Here is a 16,282-nt window from a genome sequence, read left to right as displayed (position 1 = left end):
CAGTGTATGTTGAATCCATTGTATGTTGAGACCATAACTCTATGGAAACCTGGTAATTGGTTCTGAAGCCACCAAAATGTCATCTAAAAATAGGAAAAAGTGAGGATTAAAGATAAATAAATAGATAACTAATATAGATAAAGCAAGTCCTTACATATAAAAGTAATAAAGATCTGCTGGGAGCTGTAATCACTGTCTATTTCAGTGTTTCCCAAAGAGGGTGCCTCCAGCTGTTGCAAAACTACAACTCCCAGCATGCCCGGACAGCCTTCGGCTGTCCGGGCATGCTGGGAGTTGTAGTTTTGCAACAGCTGGAGGCACCCTCTTTGGGAAACACTGGTCTATGTAGAGGACAGGAGCTTCTTCAGGGTCCTGTACAGTACACAGTGTCCTAAAAAAAAGTAAAATGGAGCCGCCCTCACCTGGTGTCCAAAGGAGCAGCTAACCCTGGTACAGGTAAAGGGTACAGAACATGTAATACCTCCCTGTACTGTAGGGAGTGCTACCAGACACCAGTCAGTGCATACACATCAGTAATACAGGTCGGTTCTTCCAGCCCTTGACACGTTTCACAGATTCCATAGTATTGTATGTTGAGTCTGGTTTCAAGTTACAATGGTCCAGAAAAGACCATTGTATGTTGAAACTATTGTATGTTGAGGCCATTGTAAGTCGAGGGATCACTGTATAGGAATTGGATCTCACATAGGAATATCCCATAGACTATCTGGTCGCAATGGACAGACAAAGGCCAGGTCTACAAGCAGAGGATTCTTCTATTCTAAAACTTGCATGATAATATTGTTGCAGAATCACCTACTGCTACATTGAAAGAGATTAAATCCCTTGTGATAATCTATAACAGAGACTGGCATGGTGTGGATGTCTTTCTCTGTGGAAAAAAAGTTCCTGTTTCAGTGCAAAGTAACATGTCCTCCACAAGCCTCTTACTGTGATCCATTAGAGACTGTGCCTGTTCAAACCCTGCAACGGTTTCCATATGTGTGCATTTATTATGGTACCTGAGAGAGAATAGCTTGAAAATTTGATCTAGACTTCTTGCAAGTGTCTTTGACCTATTAGAGTTATGGTGTTGGAATGAGGATGTTTATTGAAATCTGTTTCATTCTTAATTTACAACTATTGTGTATATGAAAATATAGCAGCAATTATGTTGTCATTGACCTCTGTAAGAAAATATTCATAAACTTTCCTAAGACATATATGTCTTTGTGTTACAGGATGGAGGCCTCCTGTCTGGAGCTGGCACTTGAGGGGGAACGACTCTGTAAAGCCGGGGATTTCAAAGCTGGTGCCGCTTTCTTTGAAGCTGCGGTCCAGGTTGGAACCGAGGATCTGAAAACACTTAGTGCTATCTACAGTCAGCTGGGCAATGCATATTTCTACTTGAAGGAATACTCCAAGGCTCTTGAGTATCACAAGCATGACCTTACACTTGCCCGGTGAGAATTTTCTATAGTGAAATATGAGATTGTTACTAAAAGTGTAAAAAAAATTTTTTTGCAGATTTTTGGATTTACTTTCAGGGTGCTTTCACACTGAGCAAATCAAGAGGAATTCACGCTGATATAATAATTTTCTATTCGTGCAGAATTCACACAGAAATGGGGGAGAAAGAAGTGAAGGGTTTTTCAGCCATTTCCGCGAAAACGATGTCGGGCTGAATTTTTTTTTTACTATTGATTTCTGCTAGCGGATTCTGCTTGGAGAATGAACCTGTTCTTCCTTCAAGCAGAAAGAAATTCAACGTCGGAATTCCGATAGCAAAATTTCCAATGTGTGAACAGGACAGCAGAAAAAACATTAAGGTCAATGGGCAGAGAAGATGTGCATTAATTTGGAGCAGAGAATTCAAGAGGAATTACTCGAGTAAATTCTTCTTGAATTACTCAGTGTGAACGCACCCTAAAAGGGACCTGTGACCAACCCCCCAAAAAGGAGATTTTTTGTACTCGCCATAAAATCTCTTTCTCGTAGTCTTCATTGGGGGACAACGATACTAATGGGTGTATGCTCTTGTCACTAGGTGGCGCTGACACTAGGAAAAAAAGTTTTTGACTAATTGGATCAGCACGCTATAGAAGCACCTGCTAAGCAGCTCAGAGACCGGGAGAGCGGGCCGGCTGCAAGAGCTCCCGTCGTGCTGCGCTTAGGGAGACCAGCGGTACCGCTCTGTCTATGGAGCACCGCCGACCTCCTCTAAGGTGGAGGGGTGGAGCTAGGCACTGCTCGAGGCACACAGAATAAAGGCGCAATAGAGCGGTGAGGGCTTGGAGCAGCGCGCTATAGAATCACTTGTAGCAGCCTCACAGCTCAGAGGCCAGGAGAGCGGCCCGGTTGGAAGAGCTCCCGTCGGTCTGCACTTAGGGAAGCCAGCGGTACCGCTCTGTCTATGGAGCGCCGCCGACATTCGCAAAGGTGGAGGGGCGGAGTTAGAATAAAAGCAGGGGCAGTGGGGGACCAGGACCCAGGGTACAACCTCCAAGCGCTGACCGTTGACGATAAGGGGTTGACGCCCCTTTGTGGCATATGGGGGAACAGGTAGCGCCATGCGAAAGGGAAATAAAAGGGAAATAATAAAACCTAACTAAACAGCCCTTACTAGAAAATAATTTAGAAAGGACCAGGTCTGGGGAGCTCCCAGACCTGTGTCTTGCCTCCTACTGACACGAGCTAAAACGTATTACCTCACTTCCAGTGGGTGGGTATATCCTGCCAGGGAGGAGCCGACTTTTTTTCCTAGTGTCAGCGCCTCCTAGTGGCAAGAGCATATACCAATCAGTATCGGTGTCCCCCAATGAAGAGCGACCAAGAAATTTGATTTTACTGCCATAAAACTGCTTAAGCTGCCTTAATCACACACCTTTTTATAGTCTCTTAATACACCCTCCTGTTTTTAAGATACGTGTGTAGGGGTTTAGAGAATAAGTCAGATGGGTGTGGACTTACTTTCAAAAATAGGAGTGGCTGTCAGGTGACGGGCGGGATTATACAGTCAAGGGGTGTGGATGCTGTAATTTGAGGAGCATTTATGCCTAATACTCACCCCCTGACTGTATAATCCTGCTCATCACCTGTCACTCCCATTATTATTAAGTTCACGCCCATGTGACTAGTTACCTGAATTGTCAGACAAATAATAAACCCTCATATCTTAGGAACAAAAGGGCGTATCAAGAAACTGTAAAAAGAGTGTGATCAAGGCACCCTAGGCTGTTTTAATGAATCTCTTTTTTGGTATCAGCCACAGGTCCTTTTTAACTTTCCACTGTCTGGGAATTATGGAAGGTGTAGTTTGTAAGAGCCTCAGGTTGGGGTACACTGGTCTATAGCAACCTTTATACAGAAGTATGGCCTAACTATAATTTCAATATTTTGTGTTTGCAATTTCCTTTTGACAAATGTTTCCTAAAAGTTCCCGATGCATTCATCAGATTTATCTATGGGTTCCATTTGGCTTCTGCTGGGCTGGTATATGTCAGTAGGGGATAGTCGTCTGTGCTGTTGAATACAGAGTCATCCTGCAAAAAATTTAAGCTATATTGCATGATTTAGCTTACATGGCAGCCTCTGAGCCATGCGTATTACTGTATGCCTGTACACTGATATACATTGGAGGCATCCACCTCAGTTATATGTTGGGAGATCGTCCTGCCATATTCCTCCAATAAACGCTGCATACTTAGTCTGAATAGACCCAAGTGGAATGCTGTCATTATTTTATTGATCACATGCAGAATAGTCAAATGGTTGGGATAATATTTTTTTGCTGCTTACAGGTCCATTGGAGATCGCATTGGAGAGGCAAAAGCCAGTGGGAATCTTGGGAACACATTGAAGATTCTTGGTCAGTATGATGAAGCCATTGCCTGCTGTCAAAGGCATCTGGAAATTTCTCAAGAGCAGGGAGACAAGGTACAGAATATAGCAGGATAGTTTTATCTCGCTCTTAGGTGGATATATTTTCTGTAGCTTAATGCTCTGCTGATCTGCTCATGTCAGCATTGTGGCTTATACTTATGATAGAAGCCACAATGTTGTGAAGGGTCTGTCACTCAGCTGACTTTGGTGGCATCCAATGAACTGTTGGCATCCACCAAAGTGTCCACATTTTCATGAAAAAAAAGCATGCTGTGCTGTTTTTCCATCAGATGTGATGGGATTTTCAGTCTCATGACTTAAAGAGGTACTCCGCCCCTAGACATCTTATCCACTATCCAAACTCGCTTTGTGCATAATGATGGGCGATACAGGGGCCGGAGCATCGTGACGTCATGGCTCTGCCCCTCATGACATCACAGCCCACCCCTCAATACAAGTTATGGGAGGGGGCGTGGCGGCCGTCACACCCCCTCCCATAGACTTGCATTAAGGGGTGGGCCGTGATGTCACGAGGGGCAGAGCCATGACATCACGATGCTCCGGCCCCTGTATCGTCCATTATTACGCACAGAGCGAGTTTGCTCTATGCAGTCATGACAGCAGGGTGCTGCAGCCGAGAATGCGGGGGTCCACAGCAGGGGGACTCCCGCGATCAGACATCTTATCCCATATCCTTTGGATAGGGGATAAGGTGTCTAGGGGCAGAGTACCCCTTTAAGTCTCAGAATAGAGATGTGAACAACACCTTTGTCTGGCTATGCCTCAGTGCAGAGTATAACAATGCAATGGGCTCATTTTTGTACCAGAAATCCTGTATGTTTACAATACATGATGAGTTTTTCTTATGGCACAGATTTTCTTTATACCAGAATTGCAGGTATACCTGCAGTTTTATGTTAATTCTGAATGTTGGCCCAGTGCTTAAAATTAACAGTTAAGGTGACCCATTTAGCTCTCCAACATCTGTATAATTAGCTTTCATATAATTTTAGTATGCCACTGGGATGGTGCAGGTGTTTTAGATAGAACTTGGATACACTAGGGAACCACTTAGCTGATGTCACTGTAGCTAAAGCATCCCACTGGCCTTGGAGGAACCTTCCCAAGAAACACTGCAGTGGTAAAAGAAGGCCGCATCAATATTTTGTTTGGGTGATGGGAGTCCCTTAGTATTTCCTACATGGTCCACCTAAATACTGTACAGTGCACGGCTATTGGAACAGTGGGGTACCCTTGATGTTCCACAGGTGCAGGTTTATTTAGGTCACAAAGAGGAGAACAAACAGGAGCAGAGAAAAGTACAATGCAATGGTTAACTTTACTTTGTTTAACAATGGATCAATGTGGAGGTGCAGTTCTTTGACTAGGAAGATTTCCAAAGTATTGAAAGAGCTTTATTGATCATTCAGTCATCACTACAAGTTATACAATAAATTACAATCATACAAGACATGACAGTACAATGTACAGCACAGGTTCCCTAAGCTACACACTATACCATATGCTACATTAACACTCCGCTCTGTCACGTAATAAAAGAAACAATGTTGAACAACAATTCATTACAGTCAGTGATCGGGGAGGGGTGTGGGATCTATGGGGGTAGAAAAGGGGCGGATCACAGGGCCAAATTACTCAGCAAACACGTGGGGCGGTGGGGAAGTAGAGGGGCGTTAGTCCTCTTTATCATCGATGTCCGGACTGTCCAAGATGGAATAGTCTCTAAGCAGGCTATGGATCAGTCCTGGACAAGCATGTCCTCCCTGTTCCAAGGTGAACAACATAGTTGGTAAAGAGTTAACTCGTGCGGTAGCAGTAAGAGTTCTCAGTTAGCTCCTGAGATGTTAAAATCTCTTAAGTGAGAGAGAGAAATCACACCTGTTTTCTCCTAGTGGTAGAAGGGGTCAGAAACCAAATAGTGGTCCACCAAGGTCACAAACTGCTAAAAAGTCCTCGAAAACTGATACCCTTTTAGACTAGAAGTGAGACTTGACACTGGTCTTCTTCTTGAAGGCCACAGAAGACATGTCCCTCAGGCCAGGTTAAGGTTACTACTCCAGGTATCAACTGTGGTTCCTTGCAGGAACCGCCTTGGTCCCAAGCGACCAAGGGTAGGCCTTGAAAACTAACACCAAACTGACTTCACAAGTCCTGCATCTTGCTACTCTCTCTCTCTTTTCAACTCTACTACTCTAGTCCTCTTCCTTCCTGGTTTAATGGGGTACTCCACTGCTCAGCATTTTGAACAAACTGTTCCGAACGCTGGAGCCGGCACCGGGAGCTTGTGACATCATAGCCCTGCCCCCGCATGGTGTCACGCCACGCTCCCTCAATGAAAGTCTATAGGAGGGGGCGTGGCAGCTGTCACGTCCCCCTTCTATAGACTTGCATCGAGGGGGCGGGGCGTGACATCATGAGGGGGCAGGGCTATGTGGTCACGAGCTCCTGGAGTTTGTTCCAAACGCTGAGCAGCAGAGTACTCCTTTAAATAAGCTTTGACTAACACTCCACCTGCCAGAAGGTTCTGAATATTAATTAACCAACTAAAGGGCGCCCTCAAGGAGGAAACTAGTATGCCACATGTATGATTTATAAAGCTGGGTTAACCCTGTACTAAGCAAACAAAATCACTCAAAATGTTATCAAGAGATATGAGTCTGACAGCATGACCTTCACTCAACCTATCACAGAGACAAAAGGTGTACTGGTATATTACATAACAGCATTTCACAAATAATAATTCTTTATGTGTATAGCGCACACAGATTCTGCAGCGCTGTACACTCAAACTGTTTTGAGTCATTGAGTTACACAATTATAGTTCTTTGGGGGTTAGACACAAAATAGTTGACTACTTTTAATGCCTTTCTCTTCCATGGCTGCAGGTGGGTGAAGCTCGGGCACTTTACAATGCTGGAAATGTTTACCACGCCAAAGGGAAGCAGTTGTCATGGAACATGCCTCAAATCCCAGGAGACCTGTCAGAGGAAGTCAAAGAGACCTTGCTAAAGGCCACCAACTATTATGAGTGCGTAGTGACCTTTGTGATTATTTAGATACTATCGTATAAGACAGTGGTTCTCACACCTTTTTTGCCTGAGTACCCCTTGACAGCCCATTCCCCAAATTCCCCATATTAGAGATATTTTGTAATGATTATAGTATAACTCATATGCTTTACTTTCCTCTATAACAGGCCCCTGTTCCTCTCCCTATCTCCCCAGTCCACCGATTTACAGGTGACGTCTTCTCTAACCGGAGTTGTTTACTTTTCTTCACTATCTGGCCTAGACTACATTAAGATTTCTCCCATACAAGACGTCTCCACAGAACCAGCCAAACAAACATTTTAGGCTCCTTTCTGCAGTACAATATCCACCTATTTACAAACTCCCCATGTTTATTGTCACACACAGTAATAGTACCCACTTTGCGTCCCCGTAAAGTTGTTAGGCCCCCTCTGTGCCCCTAAATATAGCTGTAGGCCCCCAAACTGCCCCCATATATTGTTGTAGGCCCCCATACTGTCTCGCTTTGTTGCTCCTCTCGTTTGGAGACCTATTATTATGGCTCATAGCAGTAGGTCCCCGGTCTGCAGGGGCAGTGGAGCAACAAAGCTGATGGTAGTTACTGCCCACAGCAGCCCAGTGTCCGCACTTCTTCTTTGCTGTCCTCCAGCTCCTCGGTACAGTGATGTCTGTCTACCAATTGTTTCAAAGTTGGACAGACCAGTAACCAGTGGCTGTGGCTGCCATTACTGATTTTTTCAAGTACCCCCTGGAGAACTGCTAAGTACCCCAGGGGGTACTTGTATCCCAGGTTGAAAACACTGGTTCCTGGACCACCAATCCACAACAACCTGAGTATCATGAGCTATATGGATAGATTTGTTTAGTGTTCTAATATACTTCATTAGGTCCTGTGACTATTGACACTATAAAGTGGTAAGTCTATGTGAGTAGAGCTGTATATGGCTCTCATTGACGTAAATAGAAGCCACATTATAAATCTCCATGAAAGCAACATGCAGCTAAGATTTGTGTGCTCTGTAATAAAAAGTCATAGCAGAAAAGAGTTAATATATGCTGTATGTTAGAATACCCTCCAAATCCACTATGGTTCTAAAAAAGTATTATTATAGTAGGTACATGAGCTGTGGAGGATTTGTTTTATGTGTGGAGAATCTTTGTTTTAAACTCACACACATCTGAGTACTGCATCTACCAATATTACAGTCTAATAACTGATGACTTCTATGTGTTCCAGGAAAAATTTAGCCCTGGTAAAAGAGCTGGGGGACAGGGCTGCTCAGGGCCGAGCTTACGGAAATCTTGGTAACACACACTACCTCTTAGGCAACTTCAATGAGGCCATTGCTTTTCATAAAGAGGTAAGTTATCACAGTATATGTGCTCTATATAAATGATTATTTGTAGATATATGTGTGATATACACCTATCAGCACTGACTATCATTTGACAATGGTACATGTTAAAGGGGTACTCCGGTGTATTAAACCCATAGCCCATCCTTTCCCTCTCATCAACCTATTTAATTATCATACATTAACTATATAGAGCAGTTTCCCCTATTTGGTTGTCACTTATATGCATGAAGTCAGGGGATGACATCTATCCACTCTGTCTCTGTCCAAATCCTTCTCTGGAAGCATCCCCCACCCTTCTGAGAGACACAGACCATGTGGTTTCTACCCTGCACTGATGAATCAGGCTCTCTTTAGTGCTGAGAACTGGGAGGGGTGTGCCGTGTCAGCAAATCAGACATTAAATCTCTCTCTGCTGCTCAGAGCAGGAGGGTGGGGGATAGCAGAGCAGAGCTGCAATGATTGCTGGGAGCTGTAGGCAAGGGGAGAAAAGGATGGCAAAGAATATCAAGCAGCCAGAGGCCACATGAGCCATGCATATGTGACAGGATGATTGACAGGGAAAAAATCGAGGAAGTGTGGTGGCTTTGGAGCTTTTTTTTATATATATATATATATATATATATATATATATATATATATATATATACTTCCCTGGAGTACCCCTTTAAGGGTGGGATATACAAGTCAACAAGAGAAAAGTCAGTCCTCGAAGTTCATGTTTTGTAAGCAGAAAAAATTGACAAGTGTAGGGTTCTGAGTGACAAGTGTAAAGACCTGAGCGACAAGTGTAAGGATCTAAGCAACAAGTGTAGGGACCTGAGCGACAAGTGTAGGGATCTGAACGACAAGTGTAGGGATCTGAGCGACAAGTGTAGGGATCTAAGCAACAAGTGTAGGGACCTGAGCGACAAGTGTAGGGATCTGAGCGACAAGTGTAGGGATCTGAGCGACAAGTGTAGGGATCTGAGCGACAAGTGTAGGGATCTGAGTGACAAGTGTAGGGACCTGAGCGACAAGTGTAGGGACCTGAGCGACAAGTGTAGGAATGTGAGCGACAAGTGTAGGGGCCTGAACGACAAGTGTAGGCATCAAAACTCCAAAATTTACCCAAAGGGGACTATTGAGGCCAAAAGGCAAAACTAAATTCCTAACCCCAAGGCCGTAGCCCGGGGTGCAAAAACACCTCTAATTAATCCCCCTTAAAATATAACTTTTATTGTGTATACAATTAAAATTAAAATAAACCCAGCAAAGTGATGATTAAAAATGGGATGTCAGGTAGGGTGGTTAGAGTATAGTTACAGCAATATAGCTTCAATATCGAGGGCTCTGCAGGAGCCCAACATTTCAACACTGACACCAGATTAAAATACTAGATTGCCGACTCTACATGTTTCGCCGTCTCCACAGCGTTTTCAAGAGGCAAAATGTGGCGGACATTTTGCCTCTTGAAAATGCTGTGGAGACGGCGAAACATGTAGAGGCGGCAATCTAGTGTTTTAATCTGGTGTCAGTGTTGGAATGTTGGGCTGCTGCAGAGCCCTTGATATTGAAGCTATATTGCTCTAACTATACTTTAACCACCCTACCTGACATCCCATTTTAATCATCACTTTTCTGGGTTTATTTTTATTTTTATTGTATACACAATAAAAGTTATATTTTAAGGGGGATTAATTAGAGGTGTTTTCGCACCCCGGGCTACGGCCTTGGGGTTAGGAATTTAGTAAGTGCAGGCATCTGAGCCACAAGTGTAGGGATCTGAGAAACAGGTGTAAGGTTCTGAGCAACAAGTGTAGGGATCTGAGTGACAAGAACTGTAAGGTGTTCCCGTTATGTAGTGTTTTGTGCCTACCAAAAGATGTTAGTAGTGAAGAGAAAATGATGAACAGGTGACAGGGTCATGGACATTAAATGCTCACTGATATGGGGAAAGTGAAGACTAGTCTGTGGTGACCCACGGTGATGGCAGGACCACGGGGTGTAGGTGGATGGGGCAAGATGGTATTAACCCCCGGGGCAAGGTGTTGTTAACCCCTAATGATCGTGACGCCAGAGTGGTTTTGGGTACCGGAACCACACGAACAGTATCTCCACTATTCCAATGACTAGGCAGTGAAAGGAGAGTCCACAACCAAGTTATGGTTTAACAGAATCTTTACTGAGTTCAGATAGATGGTATTATCTTCACAGCTAGGCCAAATTCCCAAAGAGGTGGCCAGGAACACTGAAGGACCTCGCAGTTTGCTGGGACCAATTAGACTTGTAATTGAATTTAGATAATTATCTTGAGGCTCGACTTTAGACTGGACTTGACTATGGGTAGTGACAGCAGACATAGACTTTTGACTTACTGGAATGGCTGTAGCTTTGTGGCCTTCCAGATGCTGGTCACTAGCACTGAGATCTCTTGTGGTTGCTGGTCTCAGTAGGGAGCATAAGAGAAAAGAGCGAGAGTTGTAATGACCGCCCCTTTATATAGTGGGGGGCTGAACCAAAGCCCATTGGTCAAGCTGCGGGTCATAGGTTAAGCTGGTGCTTTCTGGGTAACATCATGTGATAACACAACACAGCATATCATGTGAACATATCATGCGACCTCCACAGGTCCTTAACACCTTATACACAAAATACATAACTTTATACTGACTACACATTGACATTTCACAGGTCCTTTAGATGACTATACATTAATACACTGACTATAATCTTATGACAATAAATGACAGTATAGTAACAACAGGGGAGACCCTGCAGGGGAGCCCCATGTCACTGGGGGACTCAATCTGACAGGGCCTAAGTGAAGTGCAGGACCATGTCATGTACTGGGACATTACAAGTCCATCTGGCACAGTAGTCCATCCCACAGTAAAGTTACTGTAAAGTAAATTGCTGAAACGTATTGCACCCCCCCCCCCCCCCCTCCACACACACACACACACACTTCCCTTCATGGCAGCAGGATCCCCTAATGGCAGTGGCCTCCTTCAACAGCATAATGCCCTGGCTTCACTGCAAACATTGTTTATTAATGAGGAACATGATAAACAATAAAAGGTGGTGGTGATTTGGCCTCCTAATTCCTCTGATCTTAATCAGATCGAGCATCTGTGGCATGTGCTGAAAAGCCCGATCCATGGAGGCCGCAGCTTAAAATTTACGCATGGTGCCAGATACAATAGATCACCTTCAGAGATCTTGTGGAGTCTGGGCCTTGATGGGTCAGAGCTGTTCACACAGCGTAAAATTTGCACATTTTGCAAGATCCGGCGGTCGCTAGGACCACTTGGAAATACACCATATCAAAGACAGCAATGCATTTCCAATTAAAATCTGCAGAAAGATTAGTTCTTTCTGAGGACGCCAGAATTGGGATTTCCCCCGTTTGAACACTGTAGCAGAATCCCATTGAAATCAATGGGACTCTGCTGCCGCGGAATGCCCGTGCGGAATATTCTGGCAGAACTCCACACAGACATTCCGCCGTGTGAACATACCTTAAATGGCATGAGGGGAACCTACACAATATAGGGCTGGTGACTTTAATGTTTTTTTAACTGATCTGTGTATAATTAGTTAATTACACAGAAAACTTTGGTTATAATCAGTAATCTGGCTGAAGGCTAACCACTCAGATGTTCATAAGCATTAGCACAGCCATCGATAACCACACACTGATATATTTAGGAACACATACAGGGAGTATTGACTGTATGATCCTATCATTTTCTTTGTATGCCTTTTCCCAAAAATAAAAACAGTAGCAAAGTGTCTTCAATTAGGCAATTGTTGTTTTTGCATTAAGTCTATACTCAACCATGTTCCATTTCATCAGAGATTGTCCATTGCTAAGGAGTTTGGAGACAAAGCTGCCGAGCGAAGAGCATACAGCAACCTGGGCAACGCTCATATATTCCTGGGCAAGTTTGATGCTTCAACTGAGTATTATAAGTAAGTGGCGAAGCTTTATTGTCTTTTTTGTTGTGGTTAATGTTTGTGAGACATAAAATATGCAGCATAAGTTGAAATCTCTTTTTCCTCACACAATCCCTAATATCATCTGGAAACAGAGGACATTTCCCTGTCTGACATGAAGCATACCCACCCTGTACATATCCTATTCTTTTTGTTGAACCCAGGCAGTTTTTAAGTGTGTAAAAGAATCCAATGTGTATGAATAATTTTAGGGTTGACACCCAATATTTCCCATACACATTACATCACCTCTGGGATCTTTAAACATTATGCCATATATAATTAATATCCCTAGCTGGATGCCATATCCCCTCAGTTCTAGATATCATTCCCAACAGTTGTAAACCCCCCCCCCCCTCCCATGATGGGATCACTATAAGTAGTGGGAAATTTGGTTTAGAAAACCCATTTTCATATACCCTACCAATTAATTTTTATCAGGATCCTCATCTCTTGGTCAAAGTGGAGAGTGGCTATGAGGAGTGCCCCTTGCTTTGAAGGACGTGTCCTGTCCTACATTACAAAGACAACTTATTGATGTAAATGTACGCTGTGTATTGCTTAATTTTCCCAGTGGTGGAGCTGTGGGGAAATTGGACATTTATTAAAAGGTTTACCTACAGATTACAGCTGAGTGCTAGGAGTGCCAGCAGGGGGACACATTATGATTACTGAATGATTGAAATGATACGGCAGTGATATGGTAGGAGGCCGTTTTGAAATTCTCTGGCCATAATGGCTACCGGAGAGTGGAAACGTGATGTGAATAAACCCTAAATGTTTATATATTTTTTTTCCTTTCATAAATTCTGAGAACATCTGCATGGTTATTGCTATACTTTAAAGGGATCTACACCCAATTAATCCATTCCAGATATTGAATCATCTTCTGGTAACCTGGACATTCTTTAGTGCATATGTATCCTTATTTTACATTAGGGCCCCATGTGCCAGCCTCAGCCCCCCCGCTCTCTCCAGCATGACATATCTCAGCTGTGTGACCGTCCCAGCACAGCTGCATTATTTTACAGTTCATTTCTGCCGAATGATCTGTAATTAGATTGATTTAACTCTGATGTCAATGTGCATTACGCTGTTGTGGAGATCACTCTGCAGCCTATCCCTCTAGCGGACGAGCACAGTCAGTATAGATGCCAGCCATTCCATATATTTCTGGAATATGCACCTATTTGGCCACATTCATATTTGGCAGTCGTGGTTCAGTACAGGCCACACCAGTAGTACATAAAAACCACAGTATATAAACCTCATTATTAGATCTTGCAGTCATTAGAAGTAGATTTCTTTTAGGGAAGCAGCTCTTTGAAAACCACAATTGAAGTACCTCATGTGAAAACAGAGCATACCAGATTTTTTAATTTTCCATATTGAAGTCATTAAGAGAAAAATACCACAAAAGTCCTGAAAATGCTAAGGATAGGTTATACTGCGGTTTAGGTGGGAGCACAAAACTCTGCTGCGCTGCATAGAAACCTTATGTCTTTTTGCCAAGATTTTCAGAATACTTATTTCTACTACATAATCCCTTCTCAACCACTTAATATAAATATACAGCAGCTATTATTGTACCAGTCTGCAGAAATGCTGTATATTCATGGTCCCCATAAAAATCGTGGGATTCCAGCTCAGGTAGTTCCAGTTATAGTTGTAACTAGAAACTTATGGTCTGGTCACCGACACTGAGACTTCATAGTCTTAAAAAGGACACCGAGACCAGAAGCTGTTAGTCATTGCTGGATATATAGACCTTCCCATGCCTGCAGGAATGCCACAATAAAGCAAAATAGAGATAAGTAGTTCAGACAATAATATAAGGCCATTCTACGTGGGACAATTATTGGGTAAATGATCTTTTTATGCACACTTGTTAGCCAGTGTAAAAGGAACCTTAGATTCTGTGGTCTAAATGCCTTAATCAAGATCTATAAGGTCTTGGTCTGGACACTCAGGCAATAAACTGTAAAAGGGGTTATCTCAAGGATAGGTGAAAACTAACATGACCTCTGCAAACCTCACCGATCACAAGAAGCAGGTCCCTTGTTCCTTGGGGGAACAGAGCAGCAGTGCACATGTTAGGCCTCTGCTCCATTCACTCTCTATTGAACTACTGAAGATAGCTGTGAGCTGTTCTCACCTATCGTCAGAAGCCCCAAAGAGAGTGAATGGAGCAGTGGTTGGGCATGTGTGCTGCTGGTCCATTTACCTGGGGAATAAGGGAGCTCCATTTTCATCATCAGTGGAGTTGCACACCTCTTCTTACCCATATGCACAACATTAAATATCCTGTATGACATTTGTATGGGCATCAGGTGCTTAGACATGAATACATTCCTATCTCCGAGATTGTACATTATCCCAAACATTATGGGGGAGATTTATCAAAACCTGTCCAGAGGAAAAGTTGCGGAGTTGCCCATAGCAACCAATCAGATCACTTCTTTCATTTTTAAAAAGACGATTTGATTGGTTGCTATAGGCAACTTTTCCTCTGGACAGGTTTTGATACATTTTCCCCAAAATATTTACCCCCATGCATCAATTTTTTTCTATCCTGGCATAATCTGCTTTAGTTCCATTACTAAATAAAAAAAATTCTGCTAAAACTAAGAAATGAAAAAGAAACCCTCTTTTAGGACAGACACATTTCAGCCACAAGTCCTGGCCCTACTACAGGTCTGATAACCCAAACTGGTAGCATCAACCTGTGGTTGTTTTTGGACTTCAGGCTGCTAACATGCATCTGTATTAAACTTGTGCATCATGAGGACGGTTTCTTACTAGGTGAAATTTTACACCTAGATAAATCTGGGTGTAAATCTTTATAACCTGGATGACAAACCCCCAACACTAAAATAGAGGCTCCTATTTTAATATGTTCTACAGGGTTCCTTTCTTCTATGTGCACCACTGAGCTCATAAAGTGGGTGAAATAAGTATTGAACAAATCTCAACTTTTCTCAATAAATACTGATTCTTTGAGACAACGTTACCTGCTAATTTCAGGTCTTTTTAAAGCTCTCCACAAGTGTCCTTGGCTCTTGGACAACTCTTCTGCTTATTCTTCTCACTTCTCTGTCAGTCAATTTGTGAGGAGCACCTGGTCGAGGCAAATTTATGGTAAAAAATGATTGTCTTTCCACTTCTGTATTATGGACCCTGTAGTTCAGCTGTTGCAAAACAACAATTGCTTTCATGCCCTGACAGCTATAAGCTGTGACCTAAGGCCAAAATGGGATCTGAACAGAGCAGGAGTTTGTTGACGTTCCCTACATGGGGTCCTTCATATATGAGGGGTATCTAAAGCAGGTTGCCATGTGTTTTCTAGATAGATCAATATTTTTAAATGAAATAAAATTTTATGTATCGCAGAATAAAAATAACAGAACTATTCAGGCAAAATAAACGCGTTCCTAAGAGAGTGAACGGCTGGAGCGTTGGCTTTTCAGTAGTGGAATTTGTTGCTTTACCAACATTACAAAGTTTTATAACCCTATAGAGTACACAAAGTACTTTTGATATAATACTAGCCATAAGGAAAAATATTTCTCATGGGTTTAGCTCATGGAATGGTGGGACATTTTTTATTTATAAGAAAAACTAAGGCAAAAACATAGTATGAACTTAGCTTATAAGGCAGTGAACACCAACCTGCGACTCCTATTAGATTCCATGGCAGAGCGCAAGGAGTGATAGAAGACTCTATGCTGCCACCTAGTGATATTAACTGGTATTAAAACCACTGAGATATGTTCTGGTCAAACCTTTTAGATACTCATACTTATAGATATTTATGGATTTATACATGTATATGTATGTATATTATGTTACACAGATAAAGAGATATGAGATAGATTATGCAATGTATACATGTATATGGCATCACTATTCACATAAAAGTTAGAAGATTAGACCATAGTTTCCTAAATTGATAATAATAAACCCTATCTTGCACTGGTTTCACACAATCATAATACAGACACATTTACACAATCATAA

General features: G+C 42.7%; 1 protein-coding gene across 7 annotated transcripts in view; it reads left to right on the top strand.

Annotated features, from left to right (window-relative positions):
- The window catches only part of GPSM1 (G protein signaling modulator 1), a 264,883-nt gene that overhangs the window by 84,138 nt on the left and 164,463 nt on the right, over positions 1-16,282 (top strand). For all 7 annotated transcript variants that reach the window (XM_056540981.1, XM_056540980.1, XM_056540979.1 and 4 more), the window contains 5 exons: positions 1,242-1,463; positions 3,801-3,936; positions 6,789-6,931; positions 8,170-8,293; positions 12,126-12,241. In XM_056540981.1, the coding sequence (XP_056396956.1) occupies positions 1,243-1,463; positions 3,801-3,936; positions 6,789-6,931; positions 8,170-8,293; positions 12,126-12,241 (740 nt within the window). In that variant the 5' untranslated portion in view covers position 1,242. The remainder of the gene's footprint in view (positions 1-1,241; positions 1,464-3,800; positions 3,937-6,788; positions 6,932-8,169; positions 8,294-12,125; positions 12,242-16,282) is intronic.

The sequence above is a fragment of the Hyla sarda genome, chromosome 9, assembly GCF_029499605.1.
Source record: "Hyla sarda isolate aHylSar1 chromosome 9, aHylSar1.hap1, whole genome shotgun sequence".
Taxonomy (NCBI): domain Eukaryota; kingdom Metazoa; phylum Chordata; class Amphibia; order Anura; family Hylidae; genus Hyla; species Hyla sarda.
Note: the sequence above shows the minus strand (reverse complement) of the source record. Positions and strands in the feature narration are given on the sequence as shown.